The 25,823-nt window shown below is 40.4% G+C and overlaps 1 protein-coding gene across 1 annotated transcript; it reads right to left on the reverse strand.

Annotated features, from left to right (window-relative positions):
- Positions 1–2,505: 2,505 nt before the first annotated feature.
- Positions 2,506–24,193, reverse strand: LOC135991385 (trifunctional purine biosynthetic protein adenosine-3-like). Its single transcript, XM_065639985.1, has 21 exons — positions 24,049–24,193; positions 23,162–23,257; positions 22,343–22,517; positions 20,632–20,743; positions 20,107–20,166; positions 19,144–19,269; positions 18,358–18,445; positions 17,119–17,204; positions 16,449–16,617; positions 14,105–14,336; positions 13,875–13,969; positions 13,065–13,174; positions 10,784–10,982; positions 9,953–10,204; positions 9,513–9,665; positions 7,930–8,136; positions 6,769–6,912; positions 6,309–6,439; positions 4,249–4,390; positions 3,367–3,482; positions 2,506–2,882 (listed from the first exon to the last, which is right to left on the reverse strand). The coding sequence occupies exons 1-21, from the start codon at positions 24,191–24,193 to the stop codon at positions 2,616–2,618; spliced, it is 3,105 nt and encodes a 1,034-aa protein (XP_065496057.1). The 3' UTR covers positions 2,506–2,615.
- Between the last annotated feature and the right edge of the window lie 1,630 nt (positions 24,194–25,823).

Raw genomic sequence — 25,823 nt, forward strand, 5'->3', positions numbered from 1 at the left:
TTGTGAAACAGCATCCAACTTCGTCTACAGTACAGCACCTGTAAATCAGTTGGTGAGGTGACAGATGTGCAATCCTGCATAGGTTAGTAATGATTCGCGGAGTGTGGTGACCTTACTGTTTCAGTGGCCAGATGGTCTGTGATGAAGAAACTTGCTGACAAAATGTTCCTCTCATCATTTGCCACCGAGGATGACGCTCAAGCAAATACAGAGGAAAATGATGTGGTCAAATATAATTTGCTTGTGAAGGGCAAAGATTAACAGCTAAGTCTTCAGCCCAGCGTTTTTCTGTACAAACCTGCCCACCCACAGAAGGGCCTGCCCCTGCAGGCAAGCTTCCCGCCAAGGCTTGAAACCCAGCCTGTGTGGCTGAGAATGCAAACCATGCGGGGAGCATCCAGCTCTGGCAGGGCTTCGGTCTGCACAAGTTCAGTGCCTCCGCCGTGACGCAGCAAACCTCGTACAGGTCAGAAGAAATCGGACGTAAATTAACTCGCACATCAGAAGAAGAAAGACTACTAGGGGTGAAATCACTATGTGTACAGTTAATAAATGTAACATTAGGGATAAAGGCAGTTTGATCACTGCCAGGAAGGCCAACAGCAGAAGACCTGGGAGCCCTGAATCCCATACCCTGTTCCATCACAGGCAATTTGAGCAAGGCTCAGGTATTTTGCCCTCCAAGACTGATGACAAATGGGGTTTAAGCACCTCTCTGTATTTCTACAAATGCATAAAAAGGAATTTCATTGTGAATGGGATCTTAGACAGCTTTGCTTCAATTACCAGTCTATAAAAAAAGAATAAACAGATTAATAACCTGTCACCACACCCAGTCTCAGGGGGATGCCAGTAGCACAACTAGAGAGAGTTGTTTGCTACCATGGTGATAATTTGGCGACCTGTCAGAGCACAATAACTAGCACTCTATTCTCTTTTAACATTTTATTCGTTAGGTTTGAAACATTCAGTCATGCATGCTATGCAATTGAAATAATAAAAACCATGAAGTTACAACAGACCAAAAGCCAACTAAACAACGTGTTTATCATAAATTTTATCTACATATATCAAACATTCGTTAATCTTGCCTTGGTACAGTTCTTCCTCCTTCTCCCAGAGCATGAAAAATATGTGTTCCTTGCTCCAATTATTAGAATGCAAGAGACAAATAAGGTTTTCTGTAAATAAATGGCAGCAGTTACAGGAGGAAGCTGAATTTTTCTTCCCTCCCGAACTACTGAAACACCTCAAGCTACACATTTAAAAAAAAGAAAAAAGAAAAGGAAACATTTATACTTTCTAACTGGAGCTGACTAATGCTCTCAAACAGCCTGATGTAGCCAAGAGTGAGATATATGGTATGTCCCTTACTAGTATGGTACACGTAACACCAAAACAAAAATACTTTTCTTTTTTTCACTGCATCTAATGGCTATTAGTGATCTCTCCTCTGGAAAATTCAGCTCTGGCTACTTCTTTTCTGGTTTGTTCAAGTAGCTTCTTAACTAGCTTTCTTCTTCTGATTTGTTACTTGCATGCACGTCATTAGTCTGGCAGATATAAAATAAGTTTCCCACAGAAAAAGGTTTTATTTAACAGCAGCAAGTCTCTCGACCAAGCCAATCATTCAGTCAACAAAGAAAATGGAGATTTTCCTGCCACGGCAAGTTAAGCTGAGGATGTCTTGTGCTGATTTCAAGGATGAAGGCAGAAAAATGCCTTAAGTCTGGTGTTTCTAGTCCCTCAATCAAAATTTTCAACCCACAAGATCCAAAAGTTTTCATATGAAATTCTAGGAATATCTATGTGCTGCCCTCTTTCAAGGAGCCGGGGAAAAATGTCTAGATGTATGTTCAGCATACACTATCCCATCGTATTGACAAATAATCTGTGACGAGGAGCTTGTTTCATTTTGTTTTGCCTTTTAAAAGCTCCCTGCCTTGCTGGCCTTTGGATCTCCTGCTTGGCAGCTCACTGGACTCTGGCTCCCACACTGGTACGCATTTACACATCCTCTTCTCCTCTGTACCCTGAGGTGCTCCCACGTGGTGAGGCTCACAAGGACGGCTACTTGTAGGCTCCTACCACCTCCCACAGAACTTTGCATTCATCCCTTAATGCTTGTTCACCCCCAAATCCACACCGTGCCAGCCTGGGCCACACTTCCCATCTGCCCCATCATGTCTGGCCTCTGCCATCCAAGTTGGTTACCCCCTTGCAGCAGCACAGTTCGTGATTGTGGTTGCTTTGTGAAGCTCTGGGTGCTCTGCAATGTGACACAGCCAACAAAAACTGATCCCTCAGAATTAATTTCACTCTGAAGCACTAGACCATTTCTGCAGCTTAAGCCCTCTCTTTGGTTTGTAACACAGTATCTCCTTTACAGATGAAAAAAAACCCAAAACAACTAAATTCAAAATCTGAAATGATCGCTTGGCTTCCACTGCCAGTTTTGAAAAAGGAGGGTGACTAAAGCTGCAAGCTAAGGGAAAAGGATCGAGGCTCAGAAAGGAAACCTGTGACACCAATATGCCCACAGTCCAACAGAATCAGGTGGAGGGCAGCAGGAAGGAGGGAAAAAAGAGCAGAGAGCAAGCTGCTCATTCACTTGGCTACACCGCATCGTTTTCTGGAGGTTCCAGAGCCATGAGAGAGGACGTGCCCATCTCCTCTTGAAGACAGAGACTTTGGCTCTCTTGTTTCCAGTAGGTTTTACCATCAGCTCCTAACCGCACCGCTCCGCTGGCCACCAGCTGCAGCGCGATGGGAAAAGCCCGGCACTCAGCTTCTTTCACCCTTTCTGAGAGTGCCTCCTCGGTGTCGTCTGCCTTCACAGATACCGGCTCCTGGTGGATCACTGCTTTTGGACTGGACTCCTCCTAAAATGGGAATATTGGAAGTCTTTTAGAAAAGGCTGGTGAATAGTCTCAGGATGATCATGGATGAGGCGGATGGGGCAGGGAAAATCTCATGAGGGAAAATCTCACGAGAGATCTTTGCAAGCACATGTGTAGTTGTGTGCAGGAGGCTGAAAGTACATCTGGAGAGGCTTACGACCTCTATTAGGGGTACCACGTTACGTTAGGGGGTACAGCGGGAAGAGAGACGTGGACTAGAAGATTCAGAGGACAGTTTGCTGAGAGTAGGAGAAACTGAAAAAAACCCCCTCGTAATGTGAAGGAAGAAGACAGGATCTCAAGAAACCACAAATGCGATGTAAACCCCACATCTTCCTGTTTTCACTGGTAACACTCCCAAGATTTCCACACATTCCTGTTACTTCTTCTTGTTTCTGCATTCAGAAAGGAAAGAAAAAAGGCAAATTCCTTTCCATAACCTAATGTTAGGCAAGAGGACACTTACCAGGACAAAATGCACGGTGCAGCCTGTGCCTTTGAATCCACTTTGCAGGGCTTGCTGATGGGCATTTCCATCCTTGATTGGTGGGAAAAGTGATGGGGAAACATTCAAAATTTTCCCTGGGCATCAGTGTGAGAGGAGGAATAAAGAAAAAAAACCCCATAATTTGAACTGAATTTTCTTTAAAAAGAAAAGTGAGATGTGATCATCAGTTCAAAACAACAGCATTGAGCACCACTCAGGAGTTCAAATGGTCTCAACTGCAGTCATAATGTAACAAGGCATCTTCAGGTTCAGGTTAAAAAGCAAAAATTATACGTGGTGTAATGAAAGGGAGACTTATTGTGGCCTTTCAGTACTTAAAAGTGGCCTATAAGAAACATGGGGACAGACAATTTAGCAGAGCCTGTTGTGACAGGACAAGGGGTAATGGTTTTAAACTAAAGGAGGGGAGAGTCAGGCTAGACATGAGAAAGAATTTTTTTCCAGTGAGGATGGCGAAACACTGGCCCAGGTTGCCCAGAGAGGTGGTAGATGCCCCATCCCTGGAGACATTCCAGGCCAGGCTGGACGGGGCTCTGAGCAACCTGATCTAGTTGAAGATGTCCCTGCTAATGGCAGGGAGTCGGACTACGTGACCTTTGAAGGTCCCTTGCAAACCAAATTGTTCTATGATTCTGTGAAATCTGAGGAGGTGCTGCTCCGGACTGTCCCACTGGCTGGAATGAATTAAGGCGTAGGGCAGCCCCACTGATTTATGTGCAATCCTCAGTGTCAGCAAGGCTGTGAGAGATTTAACCAAAAGATGAAGAACTAGGACTGTGTAATTCTGGTGAGAACATGCATCCACATTTTAATTTCTCTTTTAGAGTTACAATTTCTTACCTTTCCATTTTCTGAGAAAAGGACTGGACAAAATTCTCATAAATCCTGAAAGACATATTAGTTCAACAGCAAATTCTTCAAGAACTTGGTCAATTGTGCTGTCAAATTCAGAGCGACTCCCATACAACTTATGATCAATCACCTAAAACATTAAAACAGATCAAAAGCCGTATCAAGGAAATAACTTCGCGTGAATGAGAACAGCTACTTAGGCAACAAAGAGAAAGCAAAATGTATTCATTCCAGGACATTTGAGGATTTAAAAGTTATAAGTTTGTGTATTATTCGGGATACTTGTGATTTTTCACATTCATACAACCATTCCTGGGAACACTCCAATCACTTGCTAGTTAACACTGGCTGTTTCACATGGGATACCTTCTAGGATGTGTAGAAAATCTGCACAAAGAGAAGCCAACTGCGAAAAGAGAAACATGTGGGTAATGTGGTATAGAGGGAAATAAGGGGAAACACATCAGAAGATTCTGACCTCTTACTCCAGAATGTCTAGCCAAAGACTAAAGTACAAATAGTAAATGACTCATCGACAACATCACCACCAGTTAATCTATAGCTGCTTATTGAATATCATGAACTTACCTAAAAAAAGAGAACAAATTGGCCAGACATTCTGCGTAAGGGAAGGAGTCATGTCTTGTTCTATTTCTATTTCACCTCTCAGCTCCAGCTCCCAAGCTAAGTGTTGATTCCTGACTCTGTTCATGAAGACGTTGATCAAATAAGGGGCTAACAAAACTGTCATGCTCTTGCATATGAAAATGTCAATTAATTTTAACTTTTTTCCCCAGAGATGTCTTTATACTGCCAGAAAAAAGTAACATGAATCCAACTCAGCTGTTGAGGAAGTTTGCTGAAAACTTTTTAATGCACAGAGAGCCTCTAACAGCATTTATTCTCACCTGTCTGTAGCTGTACAAATAAGATAACTGCTCAAAATCATTAAACGTTAGAAGGAAGGGTTCTTGGTGGGCTGCATTTGAAATATCAAGTTGCTGAATGTTTTCAAAAGCCATGTTCTGTTTTGACAAATATAATGACATTATGTCACTCTATATTTTTTTTTCTTTTATGAAACAAACCAATGAAAGTTTCCACAACACAGTGCTCCTTTACTGTCCACAGGTAGGAGAAGAGACTGGTATGGTGGTGCTGAAAGTGACTGAGCACAACGTGAGACAAAGCTCTCTCTAAGAAAGGAAGAGCCAAGGAGACAACATGCTTGTGTTGGTGCTGGAGTGTGTTCAAAGAAGAGCAATGAAGCTGGTAAGGGACCTGGAGCACAAGTCTGATGAGGAGCAGCTGAGGGAACTGGGGCTGTTCAACCTGGAGAAAAGGAGGCTGAGGGGAGACCTTATCGTTGTCTGCGACTGCCTGAAAGGAGGTTGTAGCATGGAGGGTGTTGGTCTCTTCTCCCAAGTGACAAGTGATAGGATGAGAGGGAATGGCCTCAAGTTGTGCCAGGGGAGGTTTAGATTGGATATTAGGAAAAAATTCTTCATGGAAAGGGTTGTCAGGCATTGGAACGGGCTGCCCGGGGAAGTGGTGGAGTCACCATCCCTGGAGGTCTTTAAAAGGTGTGTAGATGTGGCACTTTGGGACATGGTTTAGTAGTGGACTTGGTGTGTTAGGTTAACAGTTGGACTCAATGATCTTAAGGGTCTTTTCCAACCTAAATGATTCTATGTGTTTCACAGAGACTGAAGTCTTACTGATTTCAGTTAAAGCTTGAAGCTGCATGGGCTACAGTCTCAGACTTAAATCATCAAAGCACTTGCAATTTTAAGTCTCTTCCTAACTCTGGACTGTAGCAACCAGTGAAGAGAAGAGAAAGACACTCACAGCCTCCAGTGAGCACTGTCCATACAGCTTTCAGCTCCACCTCTACTGATAGTTCTGACAGCTTTGGGCTACTTCCACTTACCAATGTAAAAATTTTAAGGAAAAGCAAAACATGAACGCTTACCAAGCATTTCGTAAAGACCTACAGATTCAGTAGCTGTGAGTTGGTGATAAAAAGAAAAGGAAACAAGTGTCTTTACCCTGGTGGGAATTCCAGCCCGGGCTGCATTTCGTAGTTCTTCCACACCAGACTTGTTGGAGATGACAAGCACAACTTGAGCACAACTGCCTGGCTCTTTTGCATAACTGATGAGTGCAGCAAGGTTTGTGCCTCGAATAAAGAGAGAGGAAACATTCATGAAACAGATGATTACCTGTGCCACTGAAAATTGGCTCTCAGTCCTGTTTATCTAACAAAAAAAATATTGTTTTCAACAACCACACAAACAGAAGAGGACTAAGGAATTTGTGCACTAATAAAGCTCATTTGCTTAGCAGTACAACACAACTTCCTGACTTCAGTCAAAATGCAACCTTGGTTTTAGAAGGCTCCACAGACTGTACTGAAAAACAGACAAGGTGGATGCAGCTGTACCAGGGCTGAATTCACCCTCTTCTCTGCAAGGACATATCTCTGTGTGATGATAAAGGAAAGCTCACCTGTTCCAGAGATGAGAACAGCTACTTTAACTCTTTTCTTTCTGGGCTGGTGTTGACTCTCGACAACAGCGCTATTCAGAAGATGCTGGGGGCTGCTCAGCTGCAGAGCTTCAAGAAGATTCTCAACTTTGATGTGAGAACCTCCTCCAAATATGTGAGGAAAAAGTTACAATAGCTTAGATTTTACTTTCCCATCTGAATTCACTTCGTATAGGTCACTAATCATAAGTTTCAATAAAGAGAAAAATCTATCAGCAATTAATTTATGCTAGCACCACCTGAAGTATAAAAATATATGTTACTTGAACAAACCAACTTAGGCTAGTTGTGCTGATCTCTTTCGTGTTACCCACTTGCGGAATTGTCTCCAAAGGCCTAGCTATGGCATAGTCTTTTCAAGGATTTTCCCCACCTTTTGCACCTGCGTTCTTCTTTCTCTTGTGTTGCAAAATTACACTAAAAATGATGTTGACAGAGCTGAGGTTGCATTTTGACTGCTGAAACTTCTCCCCAAGCTGTCTGGTTTCCAGAGGGATTCTGGCTCATGTCTTGCTGCATGTCAAGCAATGGACATCCCAGAATGAAGACCTACAATCACGTAAGACTGTACACAGCTGTGGCCTACCCTTGATCTTTACACAGGATCCATGTGAGTAGGGAAGGGGTAGGAAAGGACTTGGGTTGATTACCATGATTGTGGTAAAATATAAACAACTAAATAATGTTTCAGTCTTTACAGACTGTCATCAGAGGGATTTACTCAAGTCAGTACTGAGATAAGACACTATTCAAGTACTGTCACTCTGAAAAAAAAAAGACATTCACTTCTCACTGAATTTAATAATGAAATCTAGATGGAAGGTGTCAAGTAGCCTCCAGCCTAGTGAAACGACAGGAAAACGTGTGACCTACACAACCTTTGCAATAGGGAATCTCCTCAGAGCCTACACAACTGAGGACAACTGGTACCTCCCAGGAGATGCTCACACTTCACAACATCACACTCTAAAACAACTTAACCTATATCAACTAAAAAATTAAATAGCTCATCCTTAAGTGGAAATCCCTCTGAAGTGAGACAGAGGAATCTGTTACGCTCGGAGTCAAACTATATTCTGTTTAATTTTTGTGTCTTCTTTTCCCATTAGGACACCTGCTAACCTGTGTGACAAGGGGCAGCAACTTTCCCAATCAGCCAAGCTTCCTCATGTCTCTGTATGTCCTTGAGAACATGCTGAGCCAGGTCCTTCTGCACAACCAAGACTGCACCGATCCCACAATTAAAAGCCTGAGCCATCTCCTCCTCAGAGAGGTTTCCCTCTTTGTAAAGCCAGCAAAAGATTTCAGGAATCTTCCAACTGAGAGCATCTGAAAAGGATTGGAATTTGTATATGGTCAGCACAAATGTTTGCTCCCCATCTTTTATTATATATACAATGACAGTGGTATATTACAAGAGCTGATAGAGATTAATTGTTGATATTTTAAAAATACTACCCAAGGAGGACACTGACCCAGCTTCCAGTCAACTTTATAGGTGCTGCTTAGCCAGAGGTTTCTAGCTGCAATTTGTATGTCATCTCTGGGCTTTCTAATGGGAACATGTAGGAAATGATGGCGAGTTAAGATTTACTCATGCCTCATCAGCCAGAAGGACAAAGCTACAGATGACCTGATTTTCTGTAAGAGATAAAGGGGCTGTGGGACAAATAATCCTCTGTCTTTTTTGAACTACTTAAGCAGATCCTGGTTTTCTGTTTCAAACAACCAATAATCAGTACAAGAGTGTACAATTATGTGTGTTGATGGGCAGACTGGAACAGGGCTGGGAGTTCTACACACAGATGGGAAGGATGGATGGGATTTCACAGTAACCCTGCTCACACAGGCATGGCCTTAGGTTGTTTGTGGAAAGCTTGATGGTGTAGATTTGCCGTCTTGACTTTACTTTAGAAAACTAACAATCTCTTAGGCTTGTTACCTTGTCTGTGCTTCCAGCCACTGGCAAGCAAGCTAGGCACCATCTTAGTAAGCTGAGTTCATAGAATCATAGAATTATACAATGTCCTGAGTTGGAAGAGACCCACAAGGATCATTGAGTTTCTTTCTTCCCCTTCTAATTACATTCTATAGAAATATAGACAGACATACAGACATCTTCCTTCCTCCCTCCCCACCCACACAATATTTTTGAAATTGTATGAATAAGTTTTTCTTTAATATTTTGAACTTTTGAATACTTTGCTCAATTTCAGCTTCAACAAAAAAAGTTCTATAATACCATACTTACAGATGTCAAATGCTAATCTGTCGCAGGGAAGCTACCATCCACCATAAAACTGCATTAAATATGTGTGTGTACGTGTCTGTGTGTACACGTACTGTGGAGCAAATAATGCAAATTAATTCTCTCAACAAATGTCCTTGCTCAAAATGTTTAGTATGGAGACGTGTCTTGCAGAACACACAATCTTCTCAAACACCTTTTGTCCTAGACACGAGCTGCCTTCAAACTCTCCATAAATTTCCCTTCTCCAGTGAGAGAGTGGTGCTCATCAGCTGCTACTTACTTGAAATGTGAATGCTTTTGGTAGGCTCTTTGGAAAAGTAACAACTTCAAGTCATTCAGTCTCCAACTATGTAGACACATACATTTCTGAGTATCTCTAAAACTGAAGCTGAAAAATCAAGTCCGTGCTGTATATTAATTTTGTCAAACAGAAACAGTCATCTTTGATACTTACCTAGGATGGCACTGACGTGTTCTGGCAGGATTCTGGAGATTCCTTCCACCAACCCCTCCTCAGCAATGAAGGCAAAAGCCTTCACATGCCCTGAGCGAAGGACAGGCAGCAAAGATGGACTGTACATTTTTGCTGGAGTCAGCAATATATCTCCTGCAAACAAAAGTGTCAATTAATTTGTTTAAAAGGTCATTAGGTGTTTAGTGGGAATGCTTCTCTGAACAGGTTCCCTTCTGATCTTTGTGGCAGACAGCCTTGGGAAGCAGCAAAAAGTGCTGGCCTACTCTTCCAAAACTGTGGAAGCAAGCCCACATACCTACCCCAAAAACGGACTATTCCTAACCCATCCTGAAGTAAACACCCCTCGGCAGTACCTAGTTATGAAAATGTCTGAACACGATTCATTTGCGGGTTTCGTTGTGAAAAGAAAGATATCGTACCTACAGTCTTGTCACCACAACTGCCAGGTGCTGGTGAGGAGTAGTGTAAGGAGGACATTAAGAGAATCTTCCTTATGATGCTAAAGCCATGGCCATGAATCCCGGAAGAGGCCAGTCCAACAAGCACATCCTCCTCCTCAGCTCTCTGCAGCCCCAGGAGCATCTGCCCTCGCTCCACGGCGCCAACCACGAAGCCAGCCAGGTCATACTCTCCAGAAGAATACATGCCAGTCACCTCAGCCATCTCCCTGCCTAAGTGCGGGGAGAAAGTAGACAGCACTAGCTGTAAACATTTTTTTATTGTTAACTTTAAATCTATAGCATCTCCTAAAATAAGCATCATATCCAGGATAGCTGCAGAGACATGCAGCCTAAGCAGTGCATTCAGATGTATTTTAAAAATCCACCTTGGTTTCTTACCTCATCTCAAGACTTCAACAAAACAAAGCTTCATCTAGTTAGTGACAGAATAAACTTTTTTTTTTTTTCTCTATTTCATGCTACTTATCTGGCACCTCCTTGCTATGACTGAATATCAGAGAGGGAATTAAAACATCTTAACACTTCAAGAATGTGACACATCCAGTTTCGCTCTCTTTTGTGCAAGGATAAATAAGCAAGAATCAGGATCCAAATGCATGAATAGTAAAAATCATCCTTCTGTGCTGACCCATTTTAGAGATAAAGAAGAATTTAAGCCCAAATGCTTGACTGTTTTTCTCAGCAAACAAAAAACAACTGTTCTAATGCCACATACTGCCTCTGCCTACAAAGCCTGTCTCACTAGTAATTGTTTCAACATCAGAACTCAAACGAGAGGAGTGTTCATACCTAGGAAAGCGCATCCTGCATTTCTGCAAGCTTCAGCTATTCCTTCTTTGATTGTTTCAGTCACTTCGACATCAAGTTTGCCACAGGCAAAATAAGTGAGGAAGAAGAGAGGCTCCGCTCCTTGGGCCAGGATGGCATTCACGCACATGGCAACCAGGTCCTGACCTATGGTGTCGTGCCTCTTACACACTTGTGCAATCTGCAAAACACGGTGGGAACCAGCAGTGGTGACAAGAAATACACAAAACTCAGATATTGATCGGTCAAATAAGAAGAAATCTTCTTTTCCCTGAAAAGAATCACAATAGAACATACATGCAGAAGCTAATCTCCTGCATCATCTATTTTAAATCAAGAGAAAACAGCTCAATTTCTAGCAGAGAAAAGAAAAATCTATTTTGTTTTTTTAAGAATTAATTAAAATTCTAGCTCCAGCTACCCAAAAATTGTCATTTTGGGCTGCTTGTTTGGTTGGGGTTTTTTTTGGAATATTATGTCAAATCCAGAAAAAGAGGTGTCTAAAAGCAATAATAAATTCCGAGGATATTCAGCCTACAGAACATCCTAGCAATTTCCGTAATAAGATGGGGTTGCTCAAATATCACTGTGCGTTCTGCTTTACTTTTGCCTGCTAATTTCACTAGGCTATGCCACAAAATTGATACAATTTATTAAGTAGTTTTCTTCTTCTTCTCCAAGTCCACAGGGAATGAAATTCTTCACTCCCACCCTCCCCAAGAAGACTTTTGATCTCAGCTATCTCATGTCACAGGCAAATATGTGGGCCTGGTCTGTAGGCTCCCTTGAAAGACAGGTTTCTCACAAAGCAATAGTATTCCCCCAGGAAGGCTGCTGTTTGTTTTTTTTAAAAAGCTATCAAGGTGTTTTCACCCTACAAGTAATGAAACCCGATTCAGACATGCTGGCTTCTATAAAGTAGTGACATTTACACTACTTTATTACAAGCAGAGGTTTCTACACTGTCAGGGATACACCAGAGCAGTTCCTTGTGTGCCAATGCTGACGTATATGCACAGCACCAGCTCATACAGTGCAATTCATCTGTCAGTTACCACTTCAGGGTCTGAAATGGGACAAAGATTGCATATATATCAATACATTTTCAAATTTTCGAGGCAACTACCTTTTACTGACACAGTGTTGTTATACCAGTGCAGAAAAGCTCAGTCCAGAAAGATGGGTGAGGGAAAAATGCAAATAAATACTATTGTTAGCTTCAAAATGGTAAGAGATCAGCACCTAAACAAATTCTGAATTTGGATTACAAGCCTGATTTTTTCCACCGGCTGGTGGATTTAGAAGTGCTATGGAATCCAGTCATCTCATGCACTTTGTTGCATTATAACATCTCCTTCCCACCGACCTAGTAACAATTCATGTAGGCATCAGCCAACTTTTTTAGCCAAGGAGAAGTCTTGGGAGCAGACTGTGTAAACACAGTTGGGAATGTCTCTCTGCCAAGCAGTTGGAACAAAGACTCACAAGAGCCAGCACCAACCACTTCTTCATGCTCAGAGGTGTCCAAGGACGTAAGGCTGCAAAAGACCACCTGGATTATTACATTTGGTCTCCTGCTGTTGCAGGAAGCCACACTACACTATCCCATTACTAAAGGTATAAACAACTTGAAACAAGTTGTGTTGCTGTGCTTGACCACGGAAAGGTAGCTTCAGACCACGAACTCCTCTGATGGCTGAAAGCTTTCTTCTGACTATATATGCTGATTATATATATATGTAATTATATATATACGTAATTATATATATACATTCCTGGCTGAATTTATCCTGTGTGTCCTTGTGTAATTAGCATTCTTTATCTATTTGCTTCTCTTCCTCTTTAATGTTTATCTCCTCCACCCTTCTTCTCCCCAGTGTCCCAACAAAGGTAATCATACTACCTCTCTGCACACAATTTATTAAGCTAAGTCTGACAGTTCCTGTCTCAACACTCCCTCTATACTTCTCAAAGCCAATGGACCCTCTATTTTACAGCAGAAATTCTGGTTCTTAGTTCCTGAAGTGCTCATCTAAATATTTTGGTTTACTATCATTTCATCACGAAATACAGAGAGCCTCCACATTCTCAATAACATAGAGGCCTTGCTCAAATTATCATCTACAAAGTTCAAATGACCATTGCAGTGGACTAGAGATGTATTTATAATGTGCAGAAAGGATGCAGAGAGTGCAATTGGCTTTGGCATCTGAAACAGTTCTGGGAGATAACAGGAGCTTTGCTACGTCAAGTTCCAAGTTACCTGTAGTTTAGGTCCAAGGCCTTTACTTTGAGATACCAAGATAGGATCATTATAACCAGATGCTTTCAAGTCAAAGAAACCAGCAAAGTCTCCTACTTTTGAATGACGGCCTGCCAAGTAAAAATATGTCAAGGGTCATTTTTATGGGAAATAGAAAGACTCAACAAGACAAGTACTGCAAATTCTGGTTTCCTGGAGAAGACAGCATTGTGTCCACTGACAGAAACATGCACAGCTTTATGAAGCATGGACTCCAAAGTCACATATTTCATGGTGTTGTAAATAGATCTTTATTATTCTGTATTTGTGACCTATGGACTGTGTATAGCAAAGGTTAAACATTTTACCAAACTGTTAACAGCTCACCTTTTTTCTTTATGTAGCTACTTTTTTCTAAGGGGAAAAACCAAAATGAACATAGTCTGAGAGCAAATAACAAGTTCAGTGATTGTTAGCCACACTCTAATAAACTGTTTGGATGCTATACTCATATGTACAGCTGGTAGGATGACTTTTGTCCAGAGACATACAAAACAATTCCATTAATCCAGGGGTTATTCTGTTCACTAGATAAACCTTGAAAAAGTGCAATCATCCTCATGTTAAGCCAAGTATTTTTTAATTAAGAAAAAGAGAAGTGTTAAGAAAGAAATGAGAGTTTTCTTTCTTAGTGGACACACCAGCCCAGCTTCTCAAGCTCAATTTCCATGCCAAGAATGCATTGCTTACCTCCTGGGGGAAAAAATTTTTTAAAAAAGTTTTGTTGCATTCAATATATGGAGGAAATTCAAAGATTCTTCCCAGTCTTACCTGATCTGATGCCACTCACAGCTGATGTTTCCAGCTGCTGAAACAAAACATCACTAGTTACAGCTTCCATATGTCTCTCTTTGTACATTAGACCGCTGTGGAGAGGAAAGGACATGCTAGCAGCAGTAGTGACATTTTCTGCATAGACCATCATTCATCACACAAATGGGAACAACAGATACAAAACTTTGGACTAGCATCAATTTCTGCTAGTGCCTTTGCTTACATACAGAGACTGTTTGAGAAGCCGAATACCCCGATGGCCAATGTCCTTCCGGTAAGTGGCACCCTTGAAACGTATGGCCGCTACGCCCCTGTTGGCATCTCCTAGTGCTTTCATCAGGTCCTCCTTAACAGCAGTAATGGAGAGGACTCTGCCACCACTCGTCACCACTCTGCCATCCTTCAGCGTTGTGCCAGCATGGAACACCTGCAGGCCTAACTCTTTGGCTTGCAGCAGCCCTACAAAAGCAAAAGGAACTCTCAGAGTATTTTAAATCACATGCTATGTTGGCAAAGCAGTGAAGATTGAAGTCCTTTCTTCAGACAAGACAGAAGAATAAAGCTTCCCACCTTACCTTTCTTCTGAGAAACAGCATGACCTGTGAAGGGTATCCCAACCCACTGGCCCTTAGTCTCCCTTCTGAGACATCCAGTAAGGACACAGATGACACAGGAACAGAAATAAGGGATCCAGGAACCACAACAGGACATATAGCTACCCCGTGCCAGGGCAAATCTGTGCTGTATATTGCAATTGTGAATAATTTGTGCTGGTATTTCCTGTATGAAATTACAATTCATAGCAGCTTACTGCCTGGATTCTCCCCTCTCCTTGATATTAAACCATTAATGCTAATGTTACCTCAGCATTCCCCTAGATATTCTCCTGTGCCAACTCTACACAGCTCCCTACCACACCTGGAATTAGTGCTCTACAAACACTTGCAGGTGGCTGTCCAATAGCTAAAACAAATTACTTATTTGATTATTTTCATTTGGCTCCATGTATTTTCCTGTTAGAGGAAAGCAAAATTGTTCAGGGGTTTTTTAGATTCATATTTTGAGGAGAGGATAAGGGAAGAAGAGGAACTGCTGCCATCGCCTGGAAAAAGCAAAACAAAACACAGTTTTCCCTTGCTATCGGCTGGATAGATTTTACAGAAGAGTAAAAAGGACCTTTATACTTGCTGAAGGTACAACGTGTTACATTGCCACAACACTGCCCTGACAAGGTCAAAGCTGAGCCTCAGCTGGCCTTGCTGCAATGGAAACCTAACTCCTTACCATCATGTTTTATGGAATACTCTAGAATAAAATGCTTGTTAAGCCATTAAAATGTGGGAATCAAGGTGAAAATAGGAAAAAAATACCTAATAAACCCCACACAACTCCAGAGGCTGGAGTATAACAATGAAAAAATGGATTGCATTTCATAGTTTTGATTGTCTGGTTTGTGATTAACAAGCAAGGGGGTCATACCAGCTCACTCTTAAAGATACCAAAACCAACTTGAAAAGAGTTAAGCTCCTGAGACTGACTAGTGAAAGGCAGCTCAGTAGCAGAAGGATTCATTCGGTTATGTGTTTTGGATTTTTACAGTTACAGAAATGCAGAGTTTCACAGAATATCACTGACAAAACAAAATAAATACAGTGAGTGAACTGGAAGAGGAGAGTGGGTGAGGAGAACACGACAGCAGAAGCCTTGACAAGGGAAAAGGCAGAATAACGTGACCTTTTCCCTGAGTGATGTAGGGTAACTTGAGTTCTGACAAAAATAAGGCGGCCTTGATACAGGATCGGTTGTCTGGGTTGCTTTCCACAAGGCATACTGTTGGACTGGCAAGGCAGTAACTGAAGGGGAAGGAAATAGTTCTGCAACAGTTCCCTCCATTTTAAAACTTTTTAAACAATGAGATATTAAACCACAATAATTTTAACACAGAAAATCAACATTGATCTGAAAGTGCACCTTCCCCAAAACCCTTCCAGCTCTATGAAGAAGACGTCTTTATTAGTATTACAGCACGATGACTCTGGCTGGCTGGCAGGCATAAGGGAAGGAACCAAGATGATGGTGGAGGCATGCACTGTCGCAGGTCCTCAAGTCTCACCCTTATCACCTGGCCAGGCATTAGCTAAGATAACCCAACCTCCCAGCAAGAGAGCAAAGCTAGGAAAAAGCAGTCGTGTGCTGCAACACTGTGGTCCATGTTTCCAGCACAGTTTGTGGAAGTACTCCACATGGACGTACCAGAGCTGTTCCAGGAGGACACAATTCCCTATCACTTTCTTATCTGAGCAACCAGCTACAGACACAGCTTTATACACTGATGTAATTTTAAACATTTAGTCCCTCTGCTACTTTGAGCAGGCATACGCTCCAGCTAAAAGTTCATATCGACCAGCTAACCTTTCCAAAAGGACAAGGAGTGACGGATGCAGGCAGACTCTGATAGAGTGTGAGGGATGGGACGGAGGAAAACAGTACAGACCTCTGGGAGAAGAGGTAAACACAAACCTACTGAAGTACTACACTGAAATTAAATAGTAAACAACCTGTGGCAGTTACCTGTTACCTCCATGCCTTTGTCATAGTCTCCTGGGTATCCTGGACTTGCCATGACCACACACACAGCTGTACTATTTTCTGACCAGGCGGGCATGAAGCTGCAGAGTTTGCCATCAATTGTTGCTTGAATCACTTCATAAAAATCATTTTTAAGCAGTGGAAGAATTACCTGCAGAAAATTTCCATAGTGATAGAAGTTAATTTTTATTTTGCTGACCTGAAATTCAACTTAGGGAAAATTCAACTAATAGAGTAAAATTTATACCTGCCAAACTGAAAATACTGTATTTCCCTATACCAGTAGATTTGGAAACTATAGGTGAGCATTGATTTGCAGCATCTTTTTTGCAACAGTCATAAATTTACAAACATCAGATATGACATTATGTAGAAGGAACATGAATTTAGGCCCCTCTCATTCTGCTTCTATACAGAAAAATAAAATCTGAGGAACAGCTCCTTAACTTAAATTATTTAACTAACAATTCGCAGAAGCTGACATGCTAAAACTTTAAGTTACCTCATATATTGTCTAAGATATTCTCATTCAGATCTGCATGTTCAGGGGAAGGAAGACACAAATCCAAATATACCACCTACACTTCCCTAAAGGTAACAGTCAGAAGTAGCAGAATGGAGCATATTGAAGTTTCCAGTATCTTTCACTCACCTGGCACTGAGGATCACCAAACTGACATTTAAAGTTCAAAATTTTCACACCATCTTTGGTAAGCATTAAACCTGTTTGCAGCACACCTGAATAGGAAGAACATAGCCAAGCAAATGAATGCAAATGTTTGTTTTTCAAGAACTACTCTAAACACAACACAATACTATGGAATGTGGGATACATTTCTGCAAACTGTAAGGAATCAGGAGCAGGGATTCTGCAAGCAGTTATACACAAGTCATAATAATTCCACAATAACCAACAAAGTGGCTAGCCACAAACTGAGGAACATTGCATCACATTTTAGACCCAATCCAATGGAGAGCAACCTCTCTGGCCTCTGCTACAGCCTTATAATTGCAGGCATTCAGAGATCAGAAGGAACTGACAGGATGAAAAAAACAGTTCCCATAAAACCCCATTCATCACACAGAAATGGTGATTTTCTAACCATTAAGCGCACTACTGTTACGCATAAATATAGAAGTATAAGTATTCTAGGCAAAAAAAACCCAAATCAAAATTCATTACTGCTACTAATAAACAAAAACTTATTGAAATTGGTCTTAGGTAATTCCTACTGTAATGGACATATATGCCTATCATGATCTAAAGCAGGCCTTTCATTGTATAATCAGAAAACCAATCCCCAGAGAATAACAAGTATTAAACTTTAAACCACACGAAGCATCAGGTCCTCCAGCATCATAATAAAAATGCTCAACATCCGTTACATTCTTACTGCGGATTTGGGCGTCATAAAAAAGTTACCAAATATTAATAGCAGAGAATACATTGCAGACTGGAACCCAACTCTTTAGGTGATCTTGACAGTCTTCAGTACCAAAAGCAGCCATTGGCATTAAGTGACAGCTGTGAGCATCACCCTCCTTTTTCAAAACAGCCTTGAGACAAAGATCTTAAGAGAACTTACATTGCTGTATATAGGAGTGAACAGTACAACTGAACTTAAGTATATATTATACCCAAACTACAAAGACTCTGGTTGTAACTGTTTTAATAAAAAACCCATTTAATATAAATACAGTATGTTTTACAGATAAAAGACTAAAGTTCTTCTCTCCAAAGGAAGAGCTATAAACCAAACCAGTGAGGCTTAATACTGCATGAAAAATGAACTACTTTTTTTTTAAAAAAAAGGAATTCGAAAGCAATCTCTAACAATGAAACTAACCTTGAAATGACTTTATCTTGGTTTTCGGTTGAATGCTTACTTACCTACATATGCTGTTCCTTCTTGTCTCATACTATCAACGACATGTTGAAGGATAGCATCACTGATTTTCTCTTGCAGAACTTCTGGAACCTGACGATCAACATCAAACAGACTGAGACAGTGATGACATTTGCTGGACTAGCTCATAGGACCTGGAAGGACTCGGGTAAGTAAATTCCTCAGCTGTGTTTTCTGCTCTCCCACCCACAACCAGTGCACTCCTTCCATTAGGGTGCTGCTGCCCAAAGGCCAGATGCACTGGTCCTCTGTCTTCCAAGATTCTCTGTTTGGTTCTTTCTTTAGAAGGCCGATTTTAAGGAGGTTTGAAACACTGGTAACCTGGGCTGTACACGGTAAGATTGTTTCTGTACTTATAGAAAAACACACTAATAATGTACTTGAGTAGAGCAGCATATTTAGAACAATGCAGTCAGCTTTAAGAATCAACAAGAAGAAACCCAAGGTTATGTTCAAGTCACAAAGACTCCAGGCATGTGTGGAATTTTGCAGAGACATTTCAAGTGATTCTAATAGAAGCAGAGAAACACCAAGTTTAGGAATAATGGAAAAAATAAAAGAGAGACCATTCCTGAGAATATTGGCTCATTAAATCCTAAAGAATGACTACTAAAGTTTGCGCCCTGTATTGCACTTACACAAGCAAAGCGTCAATCAATTCCAGAAGACATCTGGCTTATGTGATAGAAACAAGATTGAGCCTTAAAGGAGATATATTAACCATGGATGTGATCAGCCTTATTGCAGGCCGAGGAGCTGGACTGCAATACCTGAGGAACTGGGCAATAGGCTCCCATCCCTCCAGTGTTTGGACCCTGGTCGCCATCCAATAATCGTTTATGGGCCTGGGCTGGGGGCATTGAGGCAATAGTGACACCATCCGTGAAGCACAAGCACTGTTAAGAGACACATACAACAAAGAAACAGTGACAATGGCCTGTCCTAAGGGAAGTTAACAATGCTGGTCACAGGCTGAGGCTCAGTTCTTCCAGGACAATTTAGGAACCAAAGCTAGAAAGCAATAGGTTTAATTTATTCTGCTGCAAGCCCACAGACCTGAGGGATTTCCTTCAGCTCTCTCTCATTTTTGAATAATCAAGAGAAATGGTGGCTCTCATAACAATTCCTTTCTGATGAATTAGATCTTGACCTATCAATCACATGGACATATGCTTACCTTAAGCCATGTGAACAGCCTTCTTTGACTTGGCAGAATTATTCATATGTTTCAAGATAAACGTGTGTTTGCAGATCTGGGGCCTGAATGAGTGTGAGGCATTTTCAGTGCAGGACGAACCTTGCACAAAGAACTCACTTTCACTTTTCATGTGGCATATAATATGCATGCTTAAGTTTTATTCTGCCACTGAGTAGTAATCAATAGTAAGGACAGTGCTAAAATAGGCACTAAATACTAGCACAAAGTTATTGATGTCACAAGAATTACCAAGACAAAGACCACAAAACATGTTTTAGGACGCTTTTGAAAAAATACCACTTTCCACCTAAAAAAACCAACCATAATTGCAATTTTATGGCTAATGTAGAAGAAAATTTTACTGACAACGTCCATTAATTAGTATGGCATCAAATTGCTTTGACTGCATATTTATGTAAGTGCAACTAAAACAAAAAACCCCCACTATTTGAAACAATAAACTTGTGTGCTTATACATAGAGCATAGCAATAATGCAAAGAATAAAAGTACATAACCACACCATTGATCACATACAGAAAGTTCTTCCCCTTGAAGAAGTTCTTCAATAACAACCATTTCTCCAAACATTCTGTCCTGTACAAAAAAAAAGTTCTCCAGTTAGCAAACATGACATCTACTGGTTAAATCCCCTCTTTATTTTCTTTTAACACAAAACCAAGGTACATGAAAAAGTACCAGCTTGCTTGTATTCTGGTATGTTGCGCAAAGCTAACAATCTCATTTGGAGATAAGAAAGAGACATTAAAATGCACCTTATCAGACCCCAGGAGGCAATGAAAAATGAAAATGTTGGAGGGGCAGGGCAGCAGAACTCAGTGCCAGAACAAGAGTTTAGTTACAAACTCTACAAATCCCTGCACACTTGCCCACTGTCTGGCGCAAACATGAGGAATTTGAGGATGGTACCCACAGAAATTCCTTAGTCAAATAGGAAAGTTTCTCCTGAAAATACTTGGTTCCTGTGGCCAAAATTACAAACTCACAGGCTACAGAACATCAAGAATTGGATTCTCACTGATTAATTAAAGCTTTATTGACCTGCATAATCTCTTGGACAGCTCTGCAGGCTTCTTCTTTGCTGGCTGCAATAGTCACTTCTTTTCTAGCAGCAGGGCCCCTCGCCCGTACAACTCGTGCAGGAAAGTCTGTGCTTTAAATGAAAGCAAAAGTGAGATTCAGGCATCCCTACTGCATCCAGTGAAATTATAATTTTTAAGCTGAATGCTTCCCATATTCTTCCTTTTTTTCTGAACAGCTGAAGAATAACACATCAGAAAAATACATTCCCTATTAGTGCATTCTGTCATGGAAGTGAATGGGCTCTTATAGCCCTCAGCACAGGACTGCGAACCAGGAATCCATGAATTCTGTTGTTGATTCTGACAACAACTCGATGTATATCCTTGGACGAGTCACTGAATTTTAACGCCTTGCAGTTTCTTCTGCTTTCCCCTGAGTTGGGTTACTATTTTATTCCTGTCATAGGTTTGAAAAGATGAACTTATTAACGATCTATAGTTTTATAACACCAGATTACAGTACATGATCCTATAAACCACTATGGAAGCTCTGTTTAGGGTTATATGGTTAAGGTCAAGTTAGGTCTTGTACCTAAAGGATATGTTAGAACTAGTGTATCAACACTGTATACCCAGAATTGCTCCACTTACTCAAACACAAACTAAATCTAGAAGAAAAAAAAAATAGCATAATGTTAACATATTTTAACGACACTTTACCCATTCACCTCTCTCCAGCTTGTCAACAGTCAAATAAACGTCCCTTTTGAAGAACTGATTCTACACACTACTAGCCTGTTTTCTCAAAAAACACCTCATTCCTCCTTTCCACATTATGACTTATATTAGGATAAATCTCAACACTAGATTTATACAAGCAGCCAAAGCAGGCTCACACAAAGCTCCCTTTCTCCACATCTCAGTGTGCTGACCTGAGATACAGTTTTCCTTTTTGAGCCTTACGTGTGCTTACGGACATACAAGTTGGTGGCCTGTTTTTCTACATGGCAGTAATACAGGCTAAATGCTGTCACAGAGAAAAGTCAGTGAAAAGGTTGTTTTTATTTTTTTTAAAAAAGAAGTTCCACTAGATTATACCATATGCAGCAGATGACAGCAAAGACAAGAAGTCAGTGAAACCGACACAGCCACAGACCAGTGTAGCTGAACATAGCAGCTGCTGTGAGGCCGGAACAAAATAGCCATAGCAATAAGTTACTCTCCCGAAGGATCCTCAATGACTTCAGAGGCATTACTGCTCAAAGCAATTGCAGAGATATGCAGTTATATTTTTCTCTCTCCACATAAGATATATGCTGTCTAGCCTTGCAGAAATAAAAGTATCCTCCTTGAGTTATGAGTATTTGACCAGTATCTTTCAAATCACTCCACTGACAGTGTTTTGCTGGTATCTATCTGTGTAAAAATTATTCTTACCCTTAGAGAAATATTGAAATATTTTTCCCTGCCACATTTTTTTGTCTTTTAAAAGACTACCTGGCATCCTGAAGAAGGTCATCAAAGGGAAAAAGAGCTGTGATCCCTGAACAGAAAAATCAACCTATTCCCTGCACCTTCACCATCTGTCTCTAATTACAAAACTAGTTCATTCAGTAGCTATTTGAGAAGAACAACAGTTGAAAAGTTACCTAGTTCTAGGTAACTATCACGGGCAAAGGCCCAATGCACAGATGATTCAACAGAGGAGTTTCCAGTGTCAAAATATTTACCTGATAATAAACCTACAAGCTTCCTGAGGATTTGTGAAGGCTTTCCATCTTGCTGTTGGGATCCCGTGTCGATCCAGAAAGGCTTTGGCAAAACTGGTGTTGGATGCCAGCTGGGCTGCTTTTGCAGACGGTCCAAAACACCTCACTCCTGCTGCTCTCAAATCATCAACAATCCCTAATTGTCAAAAATAGCAAAATAACCAAGTCATCTCTTTGGAAACATCAAGTCATTTTGATAAAAGGAAAACCACATAACCATTCCAGCAGTCTGCTACACTTTTCCTTGTCTCAAACAGCTCATTCATCCTTAAAATAAGGTTCTGCATATCCAGTGACCTGTTTCATCATTCAGTTTTAAGAGGTCTTCAGCTCTTTACATTAGTAAGCACTGTCACAGTTACCACCCCATGACTATTGTTAGGTCTGTCTGATACTTCTGTTCACTATTTAAAATGTGGAGATCTTACTGTACCACATTACAATAAATGCATGTGATGGTCTGGGTACTGTTGCATACAGCAACAATGTTAGGACTATTGCAAGACAATTTTTCATCTAAAGGAAAGCAGAGCAGAAAACACAAGAGAACTGTCACTGATTCTTTATCCTGCATGACTTCTCCTGCTGATTTCTAACATAGAAAAAGCGGCATACAGATATGAAGCCAAGTGTTTTCAGCGACTACAATTTACAAGATAATCTAAATTTTCTTGCTCTATAGTCTAAGTTGGTGTGTTTCCTAAGATCTGAAAGAGGTCATTTTAAAGCAGAATTCAAGGTGCTGATTTTTACTGTCAAGTTAATTTATTTCAGCCTTACCAGCTGCCAAAAGAGCTTCTTGTCCAACTAACACAAGTCCAATGTTATGATCTTTGCAGAACTGGGTAACAATAGTGTGATTGCTCACTAATACAGCTGAAAAGGAAAAGGAAACATAATTAAGTTAGCACTGTAGAGCCTAAATAAGAGATGGGAGATAAGAATGTCATTGTTCCATCTCCCTAAGAAGTATCATTAAAATTATGAAACAGCCCATGAAGGGCACAGAAAAAACGCCATATAATAACAGAGTCCACAAGGAACAGTGAACACTTCCTATTTGCACTACTGTTTTTAATACACACCTGCTAACTTATTAAATATATTTTATTTGCTATACGTAACCAATATAAACTTTTCAAAGCTGCTTACCATAACAGAATAAAACCTTAAAAAAAAAAAACCACCTGTAAGTTCATAAGGCAACTCAATTTCAACATCTGAGCAAAGATTTACTCAATGTCAGTGCATGATGCAGCTAAATTTAGCTGAGTAGCATGGGCAGACACCAGAGAAGTTTCTAGCCAGAAGTCAATCACTTCGAGCCTTCTATTCCTCTGTTACATTTCACTGAAATTGGTAAGAGAATTAAAGCATAACAGTGTGAGGAAAGAGATGAGGTGCAGAAATACAGTCTCACATAAGCTCCACTATCTTAAGAAGCTAGGCTAAAAATAGATATAGTATGGTGTTTTACTAGGCAGTTCTGAAATCCAGAAACAAAACATACAGGGGAAAAAAAAAAAAAGTGCCTTAAATAATTCGTGGTACCAGTAAAAGAAAATAATTATCTCCTACTGACTCAACACAAATGCGGTCAGTTTTGTTTCAGTTCCAACACCCATATTAATCATTACTTGGCACAATATTTTATTTCTTATTTTTACCTGAATTGGAAATTTTTCCATTGTCAGCTGTTCCTGCATTCCCTGGAGCAACAAACACATGCTTTACATGTGGGGACTGGGCCAACTTCCAGGCCAGCGCATGCTCTCTCCCTCCACTGCCAATCACAAGCACCCGATCAGCCATTAACCTGTGCAAACCCGGAATCATCATATATAGCACTATCCATTTATTTCACAAAACCATGTAAAAATAAGCAAAAATATATAAATTATATCTCTCACTTGTAATTGGTAAGTAATATCAATCCAGTTTGTATTAGAAAGGTATCTATAAGACATCTGAACAAAGTGACTGCACCAGTAGTGTCACTGAATGCATTCATCATCCACATTTGGTTTAAATACTGACAGCAATGAAATCACTGAGATTTTTTTTCCCACTTGTTTCGGCGTAGTCAAATTTCCTCTCTTAAGTATCCAGGCTGAAATAACCTTGTCATGACTAGGTCCCATCAAGTCCTTTGCACAACTACAACTACACAGGTCAGGACAGAAAGTTTCATACAAATGCTCTAGGTAACTTACCAGATAAATATATTTCAAACTGAACACTGTGGAACTTTTATGAGTGTAAACATCTTCAGTAATAAGTGGCAAAGACAGCTTTCAGGACAGATTTTATACTTTGACAATTGCTAAGAGTGTAACTTCAGTAGAATAGCATGCTCAATAAAAGAACAACTGTTAATTTCACTAGCACACTGACATTTAAAACAGTTCCTCAATAATATTTCTAGGCAAATTAGTTTTGATTTATTTCAGAAATATTATCATACTCAATGTAGGTCACATCTGCAAACTTAATTTTTCCATATGTGCTGAATGTGGACAAATGTCAGAAAGAAAAAACACCCCAGAACATGACCTTTAAGAAAGATGCTAATGGCATAAACCAGTCCTTACTCAGGAAATAGATAATAAATTAAAGATACCATAAAACACCAGCTTTGCAAGCAACATGTCAGTAGTCTTCTCCCAAGAAATCATAACCATCGGTTTGAGGTCATTACTTAGCTTCCAAAGGCAAACAGAAGCTAAGTGAAGACAGAAGTATAATATTTCAGAAAAGATGTTCACAGAACTGTGATATATCAATTACAATATTTCGAGTTCCTGAGGCAGTATTTAGATGTCTTAAACTAATTTCAACAAAATAAAATGTAACTATATGTATTTTCGTAATTATTAAATTGTCCAAGTACAATGCAAGTACTTCAAGTAGCCTGCCCCTGGGGATTACAGACCGTTGTGGATTATCTAAGAGACTAGTTTTAAGTTTTAGGTATTGCGCTCTAGGTGTGTAAACACAGAGCATATGCTTAATGCTCTATCAATTGCCAGATTGATTTCCTTGCAAAAGACTTTTCTAAGTCTTTATACATCCAATATCTCAGATTTTTGTCTTTCCTTTTGTCACTGCTTGACAAATAATTCTGGAATCACTAGGAAGTTGTTGTGAACTTAAAAGTAAAGGGTTACAACTGCTCTGTGTCTAACAAAGACATCAACATGCTCTCTACAAAGGTTCGTTAGGCACTACGGTCCAACCATTTTTAATAAAAAGTGAAGTGGTGTTAAAAGCAAAATTATTTTTTTCCCTTAAATATAATTTTACAAATCACTGAAGTTTTTCTAAGGCAGAATAAAGTTCCTGACTGGGAATACAGTGAAACCAAGCAGTGCCTCCTACCCTGTGGAAAAAATGCACATTTCCATTCTACATCATAGTGAGGACACTAAAGACATTTTTTCAC

The sequence above is a fragment of the Caloenas nicobarica genome, chromosome 1, assembly GCF_036013445.1.
Source record: "Caloenas nicobarica isolate bCalNic1 chromosome 1, bCalNic1.hap1, whole genome shotgun sequence".
In the NCBI taxonomy this organism is placed as follows: domain Eukaryota; kingdom Metazoa; phylum Chordata; class Aves; order Columbiformes; family Columbidae; genus Caloenas; species Caloenas nicobarica.

Bases quoted from the DNA above. Each gene is read 5' to 3' on its own strand.
- LOC135991385 (XM_065639985.1), bottom strand. From the start codon at position 24,193: ATGGCTGATCGGGTGCTTGTGATTGGCAGTGGAGGGAGAGAGCATGCG. The intron at 22,518-23,161 runs GTAAGGCTGAAA...TTTGACAATTAG, and splicing joins AGAAGCTCTTTTGGCAGCTG to GGATTGTTGATGATTTGAGA. The intron at 14,337-16,448 runs GTAACTGCCACA...TTGCTTTTGTAG, and splicing joins CAAAGGCATGGAGGTAACAG to GGCTGCTGCAAGCCAAAGAG.